At 43.2% G+C, this 19,452-nt stretch overlaps 1 protein-coding gene across 2 annotated transcripts in view; it reads left to right on the top strand.

Moving 5' to 3' along the window:
* The window catches only part of HS2ST1 (heparan sulfate 2-O-sulfotransferase 1), a 163,271-nt gene that overhangs the window by 139,270 nt on the left and 4,549 nt on the right, over window positions 1-19,452 (top strand). For both annotated transcript variants that reach the window (XM_048860632.2, XM_048860633.2), the window contains exons 4-6: window positions 1,780-1,918; window positions 11,270-11,367; window positions 12,764-12,921. In XM_048860632.2, the coding sequence (XP_048716589.1) occupies window positions 1,780-1,918; window positions 11,270-11,367; window positions 12,764-12,921 (395 nt within the window). The remainder of the gene's footprint in view (window positions 1-1,779; window positions 1,919-11,269; window positions 11,368-12,763; window positions 12,922-19,452) is intronic.

The following is a 19,452-nucleotide window of genomic DNA, read 5'->3' as shown; positions in this document are numbered from 1 at the left end:
GAGTGGTGCCATAACCCCACTGACTATTACTAATAGTAATAACAAAAATCCTTTGATTCTCTGTTTTTTGTTTTTATCCTATTTTCATTCTGATGCCACTTTCAGTCATCCATAATAATAGTTGATCTCCATTATGATGCTGTTTTCTTTTCGTTAAATAGATGGGAAAATAGCTTCCTTTGACACAGGACAATACTGTTTCATTATTATTATTTTATTACTTATTATTTGTATTGTGCCATGAATATTTACAGAGTGCCAAGAGACACCAATCAGGATTGAGACCTATAATGCTAGGTGATGTACAAATATATGCCATGACACAATCCAGGCTCCAAGGAGCTTTGCATTAGTTGGTCAGCATGGTCATTATAAGACCAAATGTTCAGGCCTCTGTCCAGTCTGCCCCCAAAATAATAATCTTTTCAGTTGTTTTTATTTCCTCGTTTACTACTACTCACCTTTTGCCCTTCTGTTATCTCTCCTCTTCACTCTTTCAACCCAAGACCTAATAGTTTTCCCCTACCAACAGCAGTAAGTTTAGTTTATAACTTTTTTCAAATGTCTTTACCCCAATTGTACTGCATCTTGAGTTGTGCTTTGCTAAAGTTTCTCTGGTTTAGCTAGTACGGTCACATGATTCTCTGTCAATACAAAATTCTAGCCGTTATAGCTGAACATAAATGTATTCGAACATTTTAAAGATTCTAGTTTCACTTGAGGATGTCATGCTTGCTCATGATATTATTGGATGCACCTCCTGGGGTCTCTGAAATGTTTAAATGGTCTTTATGTTCTTTTCTTTTTGCTTAGTTCATCATGATCTTTTACCTAAACTATGGCTGACAAGTCTCAAAAGGAGAAGAAAAATAAGGAAAATTTCCCCTAAATATAGACCAATTGGGGTGGAAATAATATAAAACTATTTTTGATCACTTGTCTGGTCATTTGAGTTAGCACCTTGTTATTTTTTACAAGGCTTCAGTTTGTACTATGCTAAATCAAAATTTCCTTAGGTAGCACAGTGGCCTTAAAAATCTTGAAAAGTCACTGACTGTAATAGAAAATGAAGTTTCTGCTAGTATCAGACACCCACATTTTATAATCATAGCCAAATGACAGTCCCTGAGCACCTCCCCTTCCTTGTAGTCTCCATCTCTGTCCTTGGAGTCATGCCAGGAATACCACTTACTTCACTAGTGCATAGCACAGTTAGAAAGGCAACAACAACAGGAAGCGGAAAAGGAAGACCGAACCTTCTGAGGGCTTCTGTGGTATGAATATTTTGTTACTAGACTGAGGGAAGGAATTTCTAAGGTCAGGTTACTTATATTAAAACTTTCTGCACCTGGTATGGAAGCAGATGGGATGTAATTATTGACATTTCAATATTGTTTTAGCTCAAAGACTAGGGTTGGATTATATTAAAAACAAACAAAAAATTATACAAACACACAGAATTGACTTACCTGGTGTGAGTTTGTCTTGTTCCTGTAATCAAGAATCTATTGTGTTAACATCTCTGGAACCCTCCATCACAAGGTAGAGAGTATCTCTGTTTTCAATACTCTTTTCATCTGTCCTTTTTCAGACAGCACTCTTCTGTTCTTTCGAACAATAATATAGAGCCCTAATGAGAAATGTTGACTTCCTGGCACTAAAGATTAAAATTTCCTGTCTGTAATATGTATATATGTTCACATTTACATAATGTCAGTAAATATATTTTTGAGAAACTACAGGAAGAAAACATTGGTTTGACTTTATTTTCTATTTCAGATTTGGTATTAAAAAGAAACCAATTTACATTAATGTCATAAGAGATCCTATAGAACGACTAGTTTCTTATTATTACTTTTTGCGGTTTGGAGATGATTACAGACCAGGGCTACGAAGGCGAAAACAGGGGGATAAAAAGGTAACCTGCGCTTTAGATTCTGCTTTCATGTCGTCTTCGTACTAAAATTGATCTGAAAACAGCTTTAAAATATGGTTTGGCTAAAGCCATATTTCCTTTAAAAAAAAAAAATCCAAAATATTAGTGGATTTAAGGTTGAAATTACACCATTGAATTTGTGTGAAGTTTGAAAATCAGAGCTGTTCTTGGATCAACAGTGGCGATGCTGGTGATTTTGGTAGGTGGCATGCTCACTTTGTGTTGGTTTTGAACCAAGGTGTACAACTCCATATGCTGTAAGACCTTTGAAGAAGTATAAATCCAAAATTCTAACCTTTTGTGAGCAACTGTTTACTTGAATGACTAATTCTGAAAAAAAAAACATGAAAGAATTTTCTTGAAACTTTGCAAACAAATTAATTTAGGGCTCAGAAGTCTGAAAAATCTCAGCCCAAATGTCATTGTTGTAAATATTCAAGGTTGCAAGCGTCAAATGAAGACTATTCTATTAGAGGTATCCAGAAATCCATTCCTGCAAGAAGTTGAACTGAACCTGCACTCTAAAGCTATCATGCTAAAAGAATATGTGCTTTGTCTTTCAGCAGCAGTCCTAGCTGTTGATTTTGAACACTTAATATTGTGATAGGACTTTAACATATGCAAGGTGCACTATTTGAAAATTGTTGTGTTCAAGCGATACATATTCTGCACTTTCCCACCCCTTCTTTAGAGCTGACCGGGACTGACCCAACTTAGCATATTCAAACAGCAAAACCTCCCTTGCTCAAGCATTGTTACAGCTTCCTGTTAATTCCATAATTTATTTATCCCAGGATGCATTTATATATCTACTATAATATATATACTGTTGGAATGCCTCACTTTGGATCGTACTTGCATATAAGTAAGCAAAGTAATGCAATATATTTGCTGAATGGACAGTTTTTAAAGAGATTGAATTTGACCCAAAATGTAAAGTTTTGTAAAAGTAAGCTTTTTACAAAACTTAAGAGCTGAAATTTTTCCATTCTTTTTTTTTCAATTTCAGTGGAAACACAGGATTTTTAACCAAAAAACTTTTTCTGCAATGTTTGCAATCTAAATAGTGCACTGTTATGGTAATACCTTGGAAAACTGAAAGTGAAACTGACTAAACAAAAGTCAAACCAAATAGATTATTTTCATTAAGCAAGCTGAGCCAAATGCAAAGAAACAATGACATAGTAAGTAAGTTTTTACTTTTTAAAATTAACATTTTTTTGGTTTGGTTTTTGGTTTTGGGGTTTTTTGGCAAGACCACTAATCTGGAAACTGCTGCTCCTCCTTGCTTCCTGAGTTAGCAGTAGCTCTGCCTCTGTTACTAAGGTTTTGGCTCCATCTGCTGCCCCTGCATCCCACCTCCCCTCACCAGACTCTACCATGTGAGTAGAGAGAGGATTCTCCAAATAAAGACATTTGTGTGTTAAGTGTGGGGTTTTTACCTGAAACCTTTCGAACATTCTGAACTTTATTTCAAGTTTGTTACCTTCAAACGTTGCAAAACCTTGATCGTAACAACATATGTGCTAAGTTTGAAGATAACTTGAAGTTTGCTTGTGTTTCTGAGTACAAGCAACTGTTTAGGTGCTTTTACTGTTAAGCATTTTTAACATTTAACCAACTCAAAATATGCCTAATTAATTTCCTGTAAGATTTCCTTAAGGAAAATCTTTTCTCGGTAAAAGAAAAAGCATGAAAACTTCAAGCAGAACAGTAACTGAAAATAAGGATTTAAAATGTGTCCTTTGTAGACTTGCTATAGTGATGGTATGATGTATGATATCAGATTTAAAAAAAAAAAGAAAGAAAAAGGGGGAGTATAGTTCTTGACTTTATATTCTACTCTCTGTTCCTTTGTGTATAGCTGCTTTTACTCCACTGATGGTTAAAAAGTACTAAATCATCACCTTATACAGATTGTGGGCACTAAATCCACCTCTGTGCGTTCTCTGCTATGATCTGTCCCAAAGTGATATAGGAAGACATTAGATCCAGGGTTTTCTTTATTTTCAGCCCCAAATAATGATTGGAAATGGTTTGAAAAAAAGTCATTTGGCAAATTAAATATTGAACTATTGTTATTTCACTGGACGTGTCTCTGACAGAATTAAAACTAGCATTGTATAATAAAACTGTTCCACTTACAGTATACCTTTTTGTCTTCTATCAGACCCTGGTATGAAAGGAATACTTTGATTTGTTAAGGTTGCTTTTAAAAAATCACATTCAGTTAAGGCATTAAATCGGTTCAGTTTTTTTATTTCCCTTGAGTTTGCAGTAAAAAAATTAATATTGACTGGATAGATTTGTCTGATTGCCAGAAGCTGAGAGTGGATGGCAGGATGGATCACTCAATGATTGCCGGTTTCGTTCATTCCCTCTGAAGCACCTGACATTAGCCACTGTCAGAAGACCGGGTACTGAGCTAGATGGACCCTTTGGTCTGACCCACTGTGGCCAGTCTTATATTCTTGCATAACACCATGAAGACTTTCATTTTTAAAACATTATTCAAGACCATCTAGAAAAATGTCCACTTTATACATGGATGTTTGGCTTTTCTTTTGGGTGACTGATTCAATTGAACTCAGATTAAACGAAGAGTATGCATATATTAGTGTAGCATATATTAGTTGGACATTGAAAGTAAAGGTCTAAGATAGACTTTGGGATAACAATAAATCTTCCTTACAACTGAAGATTCTAAAGTTCATTGAAAACTCTTATCTAATGTTTTGTGAAGGTGTAAATTCTGTTAGCAGTGCAGACTCAGCACAGCCAAGAGTGAATGTGCTGAATTCTATTCTATTCTGTGTGTGGATTGTTTACTTCTAATTCCCTTATGCAAAACTACTGAAGGTAGTGTGGTTACACAGCGTCATTGGAGGCATAATTGGCCCGCAGAACTTTTCACTGGTGGAGATGTGTGAGATAGAGAACTAACTGTGAGTCCAAGTCCAGGATAAGTGGACTGGACTGGAAGTTAATTAAAAAAACAAAAAATAAAAACCTAATTTTACGTGTCATTTGTAATCTGAACACATCTGGTGTGCATTTATTAAGAACCAATAAGCCAAAATCCCACAATGCCATTTCTGTGGAATCTCTTTTCAGAATAGAATGCACTTTAAATAACTTCCTTCAGAGATTAGAGCTATTATCATTAGTTTCAATTTAAACCTTCCTAATGTGTTACTTAATAATTCTCTGTTCTTGTACTTCAGGCTCTTGTTTTCAATCTTTTATCATGTCACTTTTGCTAACATAAATGTATTTTGATTTTAGATATTACTGTTGTTGCCATACGCATTTGAATTGTCCCGCAAGCACCCTATTCTACCCAGATAAAATTTTGTCACCAAGCTTTAATTTCTTCCACTATAATAATTCAGATTGTAGTGCTTCCCATGCAACCTTTTCAAAGTTACTTAACAAGAGGATGACAATTTTACTTGCATCAGATATAAAATTCAGAACGATCAACAACTGACTAACCCAACCGGAGTATCCATCATCATAATAATTTACTATCTTAGAATCCCATCTGAATTGTGTCATTGTACATATGATTTCAGATAACTTCCAAAGAGCCGCTAATTTAAGCATTAACAATACTGCAGCATCTTCTGCATGTTTCTTTCAGTAAGACAGTTTAGCTGCTTATTTGGTATGATTTTTCTTGATACAGTCCAAAACCAAAAACTTACATTTAGAAAACCAGTTAAGATTTCTAAGAGTTATGTTTTTCTCTCATTAATCACGTTACTTAAAAATTCTTAAGTAAATAAGCAACTAGTTAAGAGAAAAGGAGTACTTGTGGCACTTTAGAGACTAACTAATTTATTTGAGCATGAGCTTTCGTGAGCTACAGCTCACTGCATGCTCAAATAAATTGGTTAGTCTCTAAGGTGCCACAAGTACTCCTTTTCTTTTTGCGAATACAGACTAACACGGCTGTTACTCTGCAACTAGTTAAGGTTCTTCTTTGAGTGATTGCTCATGTGTATTCCACAATAGGTGTGCGTGCTCGCCACGTGCACCGGTGCCGGAAGTTTTTCCCCTAGCAGTACCCGTAGGGGAAGCACCCCAGTGACCCCTGGAGTGGTGCCTCCATGGCACGGTATAAGGGGAGCTGCGTGCTCCCCCCACTCTGTTCCGTCTTGCTGCTGGTGAAGGTGCATCGGAACTGTGCTGCTCCAGCTTTGCTGTAGCTCATCCCCAGAACTCTTCGTTCGTTCAGTGCTAGTACCTGTAGTTAGTTAGCTGTTAGCTAGTTCATTTAGTTAGAGTACCTGGGCCGGGGCATGCCCTACGCCCCGGGTTTTAAGGCATGCGACACTTGCAGGCGAACTATGCCAAAGAGTGATCCACACATAGACTGTCTATGCTGTTTGGGTGAGACCCATATCAGTGATGGTTGCAAAATTTGCAAGTCATTTAAACCTCGGACTAAGAGAGAAAGAGACTTTAGGCTCCGGGCCATTCTCATGGAGTCGGGGTTGACCCTGGCTCCGGCGTACTGCTCAGAATCAGCACTGCGGCATCAGTGCACGGCGACCCTCCCGGTGCCTTTGACTAGTCGACACCGCTCCCCATCTGTGGGGCATAAGAAAGCTAAGAAAGTGCCTTCTTCACAGTGGCACCGAGGTAAACCAGGGGCAGAGACTAGACCTCATTCCCTTCAGGCCTCTAGGCCTCCGACTCATGTTGAGCGGAGTAGCCTGGCCACGTCGGGCCAGGCCTCCCCAGATATCTGGATGCCGTCCTCGCCGGAGACCCTGCAGACGGCCAGAGACTTCATGACCATGCCGGGACTAGAAGCGCTGCCGGTGTCGGCTCTCCGCTCCAGAAGCAAGCCACCTCTGGGTTCTCTGCAGTTGCACCCGGCACAGTACTGGTCTTGGTCGCGGGAACATTCCCAATGCCGAACAGCTGGGGCCATCGGTGCCACAGCAGGTGCAGTGGCACCAGGCACAGTGGCTGGCACAGTGGTACCTGTGGGCACCATGGCCTCCAACGCAGCCCCCTGGTGGGGTCCCGCTCAGTAGCCAGAGTCTCAGAGGCACCATCAGCCTCTCTCTCCAGGCCACCGAGGAGAGGGTTGGTGGGACGTACGTCATTGGCACTGTTCCAGGAGACCGACCAGGTGGTGGACCTTGCGGTGCCGGCAGATACCCAGAGCACCGTACCGGCTTCCTCACCCTCCCCGGATGAGGCGATAGCGGCCCCGCCCTCCTCTGTCCCGCAGGAGGACTTTAGGGCCCATCAGGAACTTTTAAAATGGGTGGCATTGAGCCTTCACCTCCAGGTAGAGGAACTGGAGGAGTCCTCGGACTCCCTGTTCAATGTACTGTCATCTTCGGCACTGGGCAGGGTGGATTTGCCCCTCCATGAGGGGGTGGCAAGGATTTCAAATGCCCTGTGGCAAACGCCAGCTTCCCTAGCCCCCATCTCGAAGAAGGCAGAACACAAGTACTTTGTACCCATCAAGGGGCACGAGTACCTCTACACCCACCCAATGCCCAACTCCCTGGTGGTCGAGACGGTCAACCACAGGGAGCGGCAGGGCCAACCAGCCCCCGCTCTGAAAAATCAAGACTCAAGAAGGCTGGACTCTTTTGGCAGAAAGGTTTATTCATCCTTGAGTTTCTAGTTGTGGATGGCAAACCACCAGGCTCTCCTGAGCAGTTATGAATTCAACTTGAAGTGGGGTTCACTGCCCAAATTCAAGGACTCCCTCCAGGAGCACAATAAGAAAGAGTTCAAGGCACTGGTGGAGGAGCTTGCAGCTGCTGCCGGGCGTCCGTGCAGGCGGCGTCAGATGCGGCGGACATGGCAGCTCGATCCAGGACCTCGGTGGTGTCCATGAGAAGGGCATTGTGGCTCTGGCTGTTCAGTGAGGCGCAGTTGGCCATGCAGGATCTCCCGTTTGAAGGCTCTGTTTGCGGAATAAACGGATACACAGCTGCATGGCATGAAGGACTCCCGCACGACCCTGCAGACCCTGGGTCTTTATGTTCTGGTTCCGGCCAAAACTAAGTTTAAGCCGCAGCAGGCCCCTGCTCCGGCTGCCCTGCCTAAGTACAAGGCTGCCTATAAAAAGTCGAGAGACTATAAGAGGTGCCCTCAGCGGGGAAAAGGCGGTTTTGATGGGAAGCCGTGGGACACCCTGACAGTTCCCAAAGGGGATCCCCTCTCAATAAAGCTTCCCTTATGCAATTGGTTTTTTGCTTTCCTCCCGGAGCGGTCGCAACTAACCTCAGACCGTTGGGTCCTCAACACAGTCTCCCGGGGCTATACGCTGCAATTTGTTTCGCCCCTGCCCAGCCATCTCCCACCCCCGTTCCTTCTGGGGGATCCTTCGCACGAAGCCCTGCTAGACCAGGAGGTGGGGCAGCTCCTAGACCTGGGAGCGGTGGAAATGGTCCCTGGGGCATTCAGAAGCAAGGGGTTCTATTCCCGCTATTTCCTTATCCCGAAGGCCAAAGGGGGACTCAGGCCCATCCTGGACCTGCGGGATCTGAACCAGTTTATGGTCAAACTCAAGTTCTGCATGGTCTCCCTGGCCTCTATCATCCCTTCCCTGGTCACTACAAAGTGACCTGTGCTGCAGGAGAAATCTTACCAGCTGATAAATTCCAACTCATATTTGACATTTGGCATATGTCTGCACAGGTTGGGAAATGTGCCCAGGACAGGTCAATGCATGGATACGTTGATTGATGCTGTATAAATACTTAGAGTGGAAAGCTAGCACTCATGAAAGAGGAAAAAAGATCATCATTTTCCTCTGTTGTTTCAAGCATAAAGCTTTCTCTCTGGCAACTTTTAAGATACTAACCACCTCATTCTGAGCTGAGCAGATTCTTAAGTTGTTTTGTGACTCGGGTCCACTGAATGCATCCGATGAAGTGCAGGCAACTTGTTTGTTTGTCTCTAAGGTTCCCCAAGTACTCCTTTTCTTTTTGTGGATACAGGCTAACACGGCTGCTACTCTGAAACAGGTTAAAACATGTTTATCTTTCAGAAAAGCATCATTTCAGTGAGATGCCACATTGTTATCAGTGCTGAATTCTGAACACTTTAAAGTTCTTCACTAGTGAAAATGCGCAAATATATATTACTGAAGTATGGGCAGAGCTTTATTTAGAGATCCATGATTTTACCAAACTGCAGCAATTTCAAGCAATCTGCTTGTAAGTGTCTGCATCTTGGGTTGGATTCCTAACAACAGTTACAAGAGTGGTAGAGTCCTAAATCTTACTAGGTCTATAGTCAGTTAAAATTAAACAAATGCAAGTCTTATATTTTTTTTACTCTTTTCCCCAATTTATTTTCACTTGATACGTTTGAACTTATCAAAACAGTAACATTTTTAATTACACAGAACACAAGAAATATTGTAAAAAGCTGTCCTCATAAGCATAATAATATACTTCCACAGAATAAAAACAGTACTGTGCTCTAAACATGTATCCTATACCTGGCTTAGAGAAATCATAAATACTTGAGTTTCTGACTATTGTATGTGTAGCATGATTTTAATACTAACTTCCCTCCAATGTTAATAGAACTTTTATTGTAACTGACATTATAAGCTTGAAACACTGTGCTTCACTGCAGGTATCCATGTGTGTAGAATGATGTCATGGGTCTAGTTTTTTTCCTTCAAAGTGAAGTTGGATGCAGAAACTTACTTTCATGTCTACCCTTATTTGGAGCCATAGTATTTTAAGTTCTCCTTCGAGTGCTTGTTCACATCAATTCCAATTAGGTGTGCGCGCGTTGCATGCACAGTCGTCAGAAATTTTTTCCCTTAGCAGCTCCCCTTGGGTTGGCTAGGGAGCCCCCTGGAGTGGCGCCTTCATGGCACTCAATATATGACCCTGCCAACTCAACTCCCTTCAGTTCCGTCTTACCATCTGTGGTGACGTTGGAACTGCATTTCACTTGCTTGCAAGTGTTCCCTTAGCCTAGTTCCTAGTTCTACCCAGTTTCTTGTTTTAGTAGTTACTGTATTATTGTTTGTAGTTAGTATAGAAATTGGTGTGTGGGATTGTTCCTATCCCCTCATCCGGCCTTGGACTTTGGGGCATGCCTCAAGCCCAAGGGTTTGTCTTGCAGTATATGCGAAAGCCTATGCCTAATAGCGATCCCCACAACTTGTGCTTGACTTGTCTAGGGGAGGCGCAGCAGTCTGAGCTCTGCAAGATTTGTAAGGCTTTCAAGCCTAGAACTAGAAAGGAACGTGACTTCCATTTAAAACAGTTACTGATGGAAGCTGTACTCCGTTATTGGTCCATGAATCGGTGCCGAGGAAGGGCTCTGGTGCAAGAGACTGTCAGCACCGAAGATCCCCGGCACCACAGCAAGGAGCACACATTTACCACCCACTGTGCCATCACCCAGCATGCTAGAGATGACAATGCTCTCGGTAGAGTGGTGCTCCAGTCAGTGATTCCTTAACTCCGACCCCATGCCCGGGGGAGAGCTTGGAAGTCACCTGATTGGAATCAACATGAACAAGCACTCGAAGAAAAGACGGTTACTCACCTTCTTGTAATTGTTCTTCGAGATGTGTTGTTTACGTCCATTCCAATATTCGCCCTCCTTCCCCTCTGTCGGAGTAGCCGGCAAGAAGGAACTGAAAAGAGGGTAGGGTCGGCAGGGTCATATATTGAGCACCATGAAGGCACCGCTCCAAGAGGCTTCCTGGCTGACCCAACAGGAGCTGCTAAGGGAAAAAGTTTCCGAGGACCGTGCATGCAGCATGCGCACACCTGATTGGAATGGACATGAACAACACATCTCGAAGAACAACAGTTACAAGAAGGTAAGTTACCGTCTTTTACAGACTCAGATTTGAAAAGAGATACCAGTAATTTGTTGGTATGGTAAAATAGTGGTAGACTATTGATCCTATCATTTATAAAAACAAAATATTCACTGTATAATACAGTTATGATCCAGTCCACACTCCATTTTGCAGTAATATTATTTCAGCATTTGGGACCATTGTTATGACCTTTGAAATAAGGAAAAACTGTAATATTAACACTATATAGTCTTGCTGGTTCTGACAGAATCCACTTTTCTGCAGAGGATACAAGCAGGACTTAAAGTAGACAGTTAATTTCAATCACAAAATGTTAAGACCAATAGATTCTCTTCATAAGGTATTTTGAAAACAACACTTGAAAAAAAATACATTTTCTCTTTTAACCACACATCTCGTGTTCCTCTATCCCCAGCACGTTTAACAACTAACTGTAAGATGTTTGATATGAAGACTGGTGTTTATAGCTCACTGTGCAACTTTGTCTTTTGTTCCAGACCTTTGATGAATGTGTAGCAGCTGGAGGCTCAGACTGTGCTCCAGAGAAACTTTGGCTTCAAATTCCATTCTTCTGTGGCCACGGCTCAGAATGCTGGTAGGGAGATAAAATTGGCTTAAGCTGCTAATCAAGTATATTATCACTATAATCTATATTTAATAAGTAAATGTGTGGTGGAGGGTTAGATGTTGAGAAACTATTTTCCAAGGAATAAGTTTAAACGACATTTGTTTTGTAATAGACGTTATAGAAGTGTGCAAACAATTCTTTAACTAAAAATCAGCATTTCCATTATAGACCCCAGTATTACAGATTCAGTAGTGACAATTTTTTGTTGAATCAGGCTAAATCTTAGTGTACATGTTTGCCTGAACTAAGTGTTCTCCTGTTCAAGCTATTTGAGTTTTATACAGAGGGAAAATTATATAAGTAGCTTGGTTTGAGGTGCTGTTGTGATAAGCTGTATGCCAAGCTCTTAATAATAAATGCAGCTTAGTTGTTAGAAGGTGAAATGAAATTTGATAAGGATTAACTGTACATGTGGATCAAGCATTTTTGTTTCTTATACAAGAGCCATGTATTTTAAATTAGTCTCCAGGGAATGTAAGTTTGAAAATGGCTTATTTGTGCACAACAATTCCATTCAAATCCTTTTAACACTCAGTGATAGAGAAGTTGCTAACTGCTATCTGTGGAAACAAATCTACTTAAAGGTTCTGAGTGAAGACACGGAGCGTTATTATCAAGCCTGTTATCACTAAATTTGCTGGATTTAATCACAAGCAAAGCAGGTGGCCACTTGGCGACTTTTACTCAAGTGCAAACTCTGTATAATGTGGGCAAGCCCCGTGTACCCCAGTCTGGCAGTGGGACCAGAGGAAGAAGAAAAGTTGAGCCCCTCTGTCCCCCCTTTCCTCTCTGGCAATGAAACCATGAGAGTGGGAGAGATGACAGCTCTATTCTTTCTCCTTTGTAAGGCCAGCTTTGCTTTTGTGTGGGCATTTAACTATGGTAATGAAGAATACTTGCTAAGTCAGAGGAATTATGAGATGATATTTATCAGAGGATAAAGAAAGGCGGGCATGTGCCACCCCCACACACACACACCTCATTTTTTGAGTAGGTAAAAAAATGGTAGTTCTGACCATTTGATTCTTGAGACACAGAAAAAGTAAAATTTTAGAAATTGAATTAATTAAATTAATAACCATATAATTGCTAAAACCTCGTGGGTAAGATGTTAGTATTAGCAAAAGACTGTTGTGAGCGGCCTTGTAAAGCCATAATCCATGACATTTGGGTTTGGTGTTGACAGAATCACAGGTGAGAGAAATTGCCCTGGGGGGGAGTTAGGAAAAGGAAATTAGAGGTGGGTGTGATTTAAAATGAGTCTCTTGCCTGTGCAAAGATGATGTGAAGGAAACTACATCTAGGAATCAAGAATTCTTGGCTGACTTCAGAACCTTGCTGTAATTACTTTTTATCATTTTAGGAATGTGGGGAGCAGATGGGCTTTGGAACAAGCCAAGTACAACCTGATTAATGAATACTTCCTAGTGGGAGTCACTGAAGAGCTTGAAGACTTTATTATGTTATTGGAGGCAACTTTGCCCCGATTCTTTAGGGGTGCTACAGAACTGTACCGGACAGGTATTTGAATAGCTGTTTTCATTTCTTCCTCACCCCTTTTTCATTTATGCTTTCACATGACCTCTTCAGACCTGGATGAGCAGTCTTGAGTCTCTGCCAGGGTTGCTTCTCAGTTGACTGATGTTACTATGCAGGAAGCGGAATCATTCCAAAAGAGTTCTTCTTTCAGTTTTACCATGCAGGCCAAGAATCTTTAGCCCGTATGTTCATTACACACAATCAGAGTGGAGCATTTGGTCTGTGCAGCAGTTCTGCAGTAATATGACTAACTTACTGTTGTTTATACATGAAGGTAAACATGGTAGGCTTTACTAATAAAAGGGCCCAGCCCCAAAGAGGAACTGACAGGCTAGGGCCCTGATCTTGCAAACTGTTCTGAACTGGGAGATTTCTGCACCCAGGTGGAGCCCCACTAAAGGATCCGTTAATCTGTATAAAACTCCTGTATGTCAGTGGGAATCTATACAAACATTGAGGTCTGTCTGCGTGGATCAGCTTGCAAAACTGAGGCCAAAACAATAGGAAAGTACGGGGTGGTGGAAGGAGGAGGGAGAGCCAGCCTTAAACAAGAAAAGGGGAAGCTTGCACTTTTTTCTTTCAGATTGATTCCTTAAGGCTATACTTTTTGTTTTTAAGTGATTTATTTTTTAAATGTTGACATATTTAAAGCCAGAAGGATCATTTTAGACAAAAAATATTTAGTAGTATTTCTGGACATTTCCAGAAATACTGTCCCAGGAAAGCAAATCATTATTTAAGGAAAGTCACTGCAGAACAAGCAAATTGCCAGTTCCTTTGCCACAGTGTAATTTTCAGAAATATAATCTTCTGGAAGTGGTGTTAGAATGATTTGTGTGTTTATGTATGTATTATGTATACAGTTATTGCTGCACCAACACATGATTATTTCTTCTTCGAGTGCTGGCTCATGTCCATTCTGCGTTAGGTGCACACATGCACCACTGCTGGAGATTTTTCCCTCAGTGCTATCTGTCGGGCTGGCTCTTGTGCTCTCTGATGCTGCGCGCTTATCTGCCAGTATAAGGGGTGCTGCCAGCCCCGCATCCTCTCAGTTCCTTCTTACCACCCATGACAGTTGCTGGAACATCTTTTGCTTTGGCAAGGTGTTTCAGTGGTATTTTCTGTTCAGCTTAGTTTATTAGTCTTCCATTAGTAGTAGTGTAAATAGTGTAAATAATACTATTGTAGGTAATTAGTCCCCCTCCTTTAGTGTAGGGGGGCTCCCTTTGCCCTTGGAGCTGGGCAAGCCCTGGGCCCCAGGCTTCAAACCTTGTGCTTCCTATAGCAAGCCTCTACCGATGAGCGACCCACATTCCAGTTGTCCAAAGCCTCTGGGAAGGGTTCATGTATGAGAGCACAGTCAGATCTGTCGGCACTATAAGCCTCATACGAAGAGACAGGCAACACTGAGGGCTATCCTAACAGAAGCCGCTCTTAGACTAACGTCCGAGCCAAACAGCTCAGATTCTGCACTGAACACTTCAGCTTTGCTGTGAAGCACCTCTCCGGCACTGCGTGTTTCTTGGCACTGTTCTCCATCTCTGGTACTGAGAAAAAAAACATGAGAAGCAGTGATCTGAGAGAGAACACTCCCCAGTCCTGAGGTAAGGCAAATGGGGAAGGCAGTGGAGTGCGACCCACGCTGGGCCACTTCTCCACCCCGGGCCCATGGCAGCACTGTTGACGCCGCCCTGAGGGCCATTGATTCCGGTGCAAGACCACCACCACCACTCCGCATTTGCCAGGAAGTCCTCACAGTGCCTTCTACCCCAGAGACCTTTGCAGCAGCCAGGGACTTCTCTCTCCCAGTACCACTGACTCCAATGCCCCAACCTCCGGTTCCAATGAGCATGAGCAAAAAAAGAGCAAGGGGCTCCAAGCTCTTTCCCAGTACCAGGGCCTTTGGCATCTTCCAAAGGCAAGCCAGGCCATGTTTCTTCTGTGAGTTCATCCCCAGTCCGGCACCGGTCCCTAGACTCTCAGCACCAACTAGCAGAAATGAGGGGTACTGCTTCCCTGTGGTCACCTCAGGAGGACATTTCTTCAGTCTGAGGTGGAGCCCTACACGCATCCCAAGAACTGTTGCCGTTATCCATCCTATGTCCCACCAGTCCTACTCAGTGGCGTCGAAGAGTTGGGCTCCTGCATGGCTCTATTCGGCATCGGACCCCGACTCTAGTACCAAGTCCAGTACCAACACACAAGATGTGGGCCCAATGTATGTAATCAGGGCAGAAGAAGAGGAGGAAGCTCCCCCACCGGTACAGGCCTCTTCCTTCCCAAACAAGACCACCTTGACTGAGTTGCTCACTGCATCACCATCTGAGGTGGCCCTCCCAGCAGCAAGGTTGTTATGGGTCTGATAAGAGCCCTGTGGCAGACCCCATCTTCTCTTCCTCCCACTTGAATGAAGGCAGAGAAGAATTACTATATGCCAGCCAATTGGTACCAGTACTTATATTCTCATCCTCCTTCTGAGTCCCTAGTCATAACAGCAGCCAATGAGAGGGCCAGACAAACACTATCCCCAAACAGAAAGACTTAAACTAGATCTGTTTGGCAGAAAAATTTATTCAACAGGCAGATTGCAACTTTGTATCTTGAACCAGCAAGCCCTGCTGGAGAGGAACGATTATAATATGTGGGATTCTCTGACAAAATTTAAGGATTTGCTGCCTTAGGGCTCCATGCAAGAGTTCTCTGCCTTCTTAGAGGAGGAAAAGAAATAGTCAGAGCCCTACTCCAGGTGACCCTGAATGCAGCTGACGCAGTAGCTAGAACGATGCCTTCCACAGTGGTCATGAGACTAATGCTTGGCTGCAATCCTTGGGGCTACTATAAAAGGTCCAACAGTCAATCCAGGACCTCCCATTCGATGGTACCTCATTGTTTTCGGAGCAAACGGACACAAAGCTTCATGGCCTGAATGACTCCAGAGCTATCCTGTGGTCCCTGGGCCTCTATGCACCGGATCCTTCGAGGAGGCATTTCGGGTCTCAGCAACTTGACCACTTCTCAGCTTCTTGTGCTTTGAGTTCCAGCTCTGGTCCTTGCCTCCCTCAACTGGTAGAAGGAGCCCCCAGCCAACTATGGCGGGCATTCCCTTTGTCATCCCCCAGTAGGATGACAAGACACCAAGTGTGAAAAATCGGGACAGGGGCCGGGGGGTAATAGAAGCCTATATAAGAAAAAGACCCAAAAATTGGGACTGTCCCTATAAAATCGGGACATCTGGTCACCCTATCCCCCAGCCATCAGTATCCCTAATTTCGGATGCTTCCGATCTAGGTTGGGAGCCCATTTCAACCGCCTAAGACCACCGGGTCAGTGGACCCATGAAGAGCTCTCCCTACACATAAATGTCAGAGAGCTCAGAGTGGTATGCTTAGCTTGCCAAGTGTTTCTTCCCCAGATCACAGGCAAAGTAGTATGAGTACTTATGGACAACCCTGCAGCCATGTTGTACATCAACAAGCAGGGAGGAGCATGCTCCTGGGCCCTGTGTCAGGAGGCCGTCCATCTATGGGACTTCTGCATGAAGCACTCCATTCACCTTGAGGCTATCCATCTTCTGGGAGCTCAGAAGTCCCTGGCAGATCACCTCAGCTGATCTTTCTCCTCTCACCAGGTCACTCCCAGGCCACCAGGTTCATCTTCCAAAGGTGGGGATCTCCCCAGATAGATCTATTTCCAACCAGGCAGAACAAGAAATACCATCAGTTTTGCTCGCTTCACGGTCATAGCCCGGACTCCCTTTCAAACGTCTTCCTGCTTCCGTGGACAGATCTCCTATTTTATGAATTTTCTCCAGTTCCTTTTGTACACAAGGTCTTTCTGAAAATCAAGCAGGACAAGTCGAGCATTATTCTAATAGCCCTGGTATGGCCATGCCAACACTGATTCAGTACACTGCTAGACTTGTCAGTAACGCAACTAATCTCACAAGATCCAGGGCTGTTTACTCCACCCAAACCTCGGAGCCCTTCACCTGATCTTGTGGAAGCTCCATGGTTGCGCCTGGAGGAACAAGCCTGTTCAGAACAAGTCCGCTAGGTCTTGCTAGGTAGTAAGAAGCCATCTACTAGGGCTACCTACATGTCCAAGTGGAAGCGTTTTTCAAAATTTGTTTTCTTTACGAGGTCTATCTCCAACTCACTCAGTCTTCCCTTCAATCTATACTGGAATACCTGCTCCACCTAAAACAGCAAGGTCTTGGCCGTTGCATCTATCATAGTAGACCCAGCAGCAATCTCAGCCTTCCAGCTGCCAGTGAGTGGTAGGTCAGTTTTCTTGCACAAGATGTCCATCTGCTCTCTTAAAGGGTTAGAGAGACTTTACCCTCAGATTTGTGAGTCGATTTCCCTGTGGGATTTAAACCTGGTCCTGTCAAGACTCATAGGCCCTCCCTTTGAGCCGCTAGCATCGTGCCCTCTGCTGTTTCTCTCATGGAAGGTTGCCTTCATGATAGTGATTACCTCAGCCAGAAGCATCTCAGAAATCAAGGCCCTTGCATCAGAACCACTATACACTGTGTTAATCAAGGACCAGGTTCAACTGGGCCCCCACCTAGCATTCCTGCCAAAAATGGTTTTTCAGTTCCATAGTAACCAGCCCATTTTCCTGCCAGTTTTCTACCTGAAACCACACAGGAATTCAGAAGAATGGCAGCTTCACTCATTGGATGTCAGATGTGCCCTAGCCTTCTACATTGAGAGGACTAAACCATTCTGTAGATGTATGCAACTCTTTGTGGCAGTAGAAGAGAGGATGAAAGTCCTGTCAGTTTCAGCCCAGAGAATCTCATCTTGGATAATCTCCTGTATTCAGGTGTGCTATGAGCAGGCAGATATTCCACCTCCTGCTATCTTGACTACTCATTCGACAAGAGCTCAGGGCTCATTAGTGGCATTTCTGGCCCAGGTCCTGATTCAAGTGCATACCTTCCCACTATGCCATCACCCAGCAGGATGGAGGTGATGCCAGATTTGGGAGAGCAGTGATTACAATCAGCATGCCCATGAACTCCAAGCCTACCTCCTTGAGTACTGCTTGTCAGTCACCTAATGTGGAATGGACATGAGCAAGCACTCAAAGAAGAAAATCGGTTACTAACTTTCCCATAACTACTGTTCTTTGAGATATGTTGCTCATGTCCATTCCAAACCTACCCTCCTTCCCCTCTGTCGGAGTTAGCCGGCAAGAAGGAACTGAGAAGGTGCGGGGCCGATGACACTCCTTATACTAGTGCAGAAATGTGTGGCACCAAAGGGTGCTAGAGCCAACCCGATGGATACCATTGAGAGAAAAATCTCTGGCAACGGTGCACGCACGCCTAATGTGGAATGGACATAAGCAACACATCTCGAAGAACAAGAGTTACAGAAAGGTTAGTAACCGTTTTTTATTACTTCTACTGTTGTAGCACCCACGGGGCGAGCACTTTCTAAACCAAGATGAAGAAATATTCACTGCTCCAAAGAGTATAACGTTTGATTATACTAAATCTAAATCCCCTTCTTGCAGGCATAGAGAATGCCCAGTTTACCTGTGTCTGAAGGTACCTGTACATTTGGAGGCCCATAAAGTCTCAATGGGTATGTCTACACTGTGTTTTAAAACCCGTGGCAGCAAGTCTCAGAGTCCAGGTCTACAGACTCGGGCTTGTGCTTGGGTGCTAAAAACAGCTGAATAGATGCTTCAGCTGGAGCTCAGGCTTTGAAGCCCACCCTTTTCCCCAGGCTTCAGAGCCTGAGCTACATCCTGAATCCAAGTGTCTACTCAGCTGGGACTTGCTGCTTTAGGTTGTAAAGCGCAGTGTAGGCATACCCCATGAGACTTGCAGCCTCCCAGTCTATTTCAAATTGGACATCTTGCTGCTGAGTTTTGGTTTGTTTTTAGCATGATCCTACCTATTTGCTCTGATGTCTTACCTTTGCAAGGGCTTGTTGTCCCCATCCTGCATCAGATTGTTTGGGCTATGGACATACAGATCCATGTTTCTCCTCTTCTTCGGTTGTCATAGACTGCTGCCATTGGAAATAGCTGAACCCTCTCTAGGTAGCTGCTGGTGCCTCAGTTGGCCCTGCTGCATGTGATGAGGTAGGACTCTGGGCAGGACTTCTGCCTCTGAACAGGAAGAGGGACAAGATTATTGTTTAGAAGCCCCTAAATATGCAAAATTAACATTTTATATGTAGTTTTTAATCATTCAACTATCGCTCTTATGAAGAGTGATCATCAGTATTAAAATTAGTAAAGCTGCACCTTAAACAAAGCATGTTCTCTGAACCAGCTTTCCTGGTAGTAGATGCTTCTGGCTTTGAATTTTCTTAATTTCTTAGTATTTAGTATCCATAGTAATTTCCAAGTAGATATTAATCAAGTTTGAAATAAAGATCTTACAGGCTGATTATACAGTTCACTAAGTGACCATTTCCTGTTTGGAGCTTTAATAACTGAGTCCATTGCATAGAGTGAGGAGCGGGTTCTCTTGAGAAAACACTAATGCAA

This window comes from Caretta caretta, chromosome 8, assembly GCF_965140235.1.
Source record: "Caretta caretta isolate rCarCar2 chromosome 8, rCarCar1.hap1, whole genome shotgun sequence".
NCBI classification, from domain to species: Eukaryota; Metazoa; Chordata; order Testudines; family Cheloniidae; genus Caretta; species Caretta caretta.
Note: the sequence above shows the minus strand (reverse complement) of the source record. Positions and strands in the feature narration are given on the sequence as shown.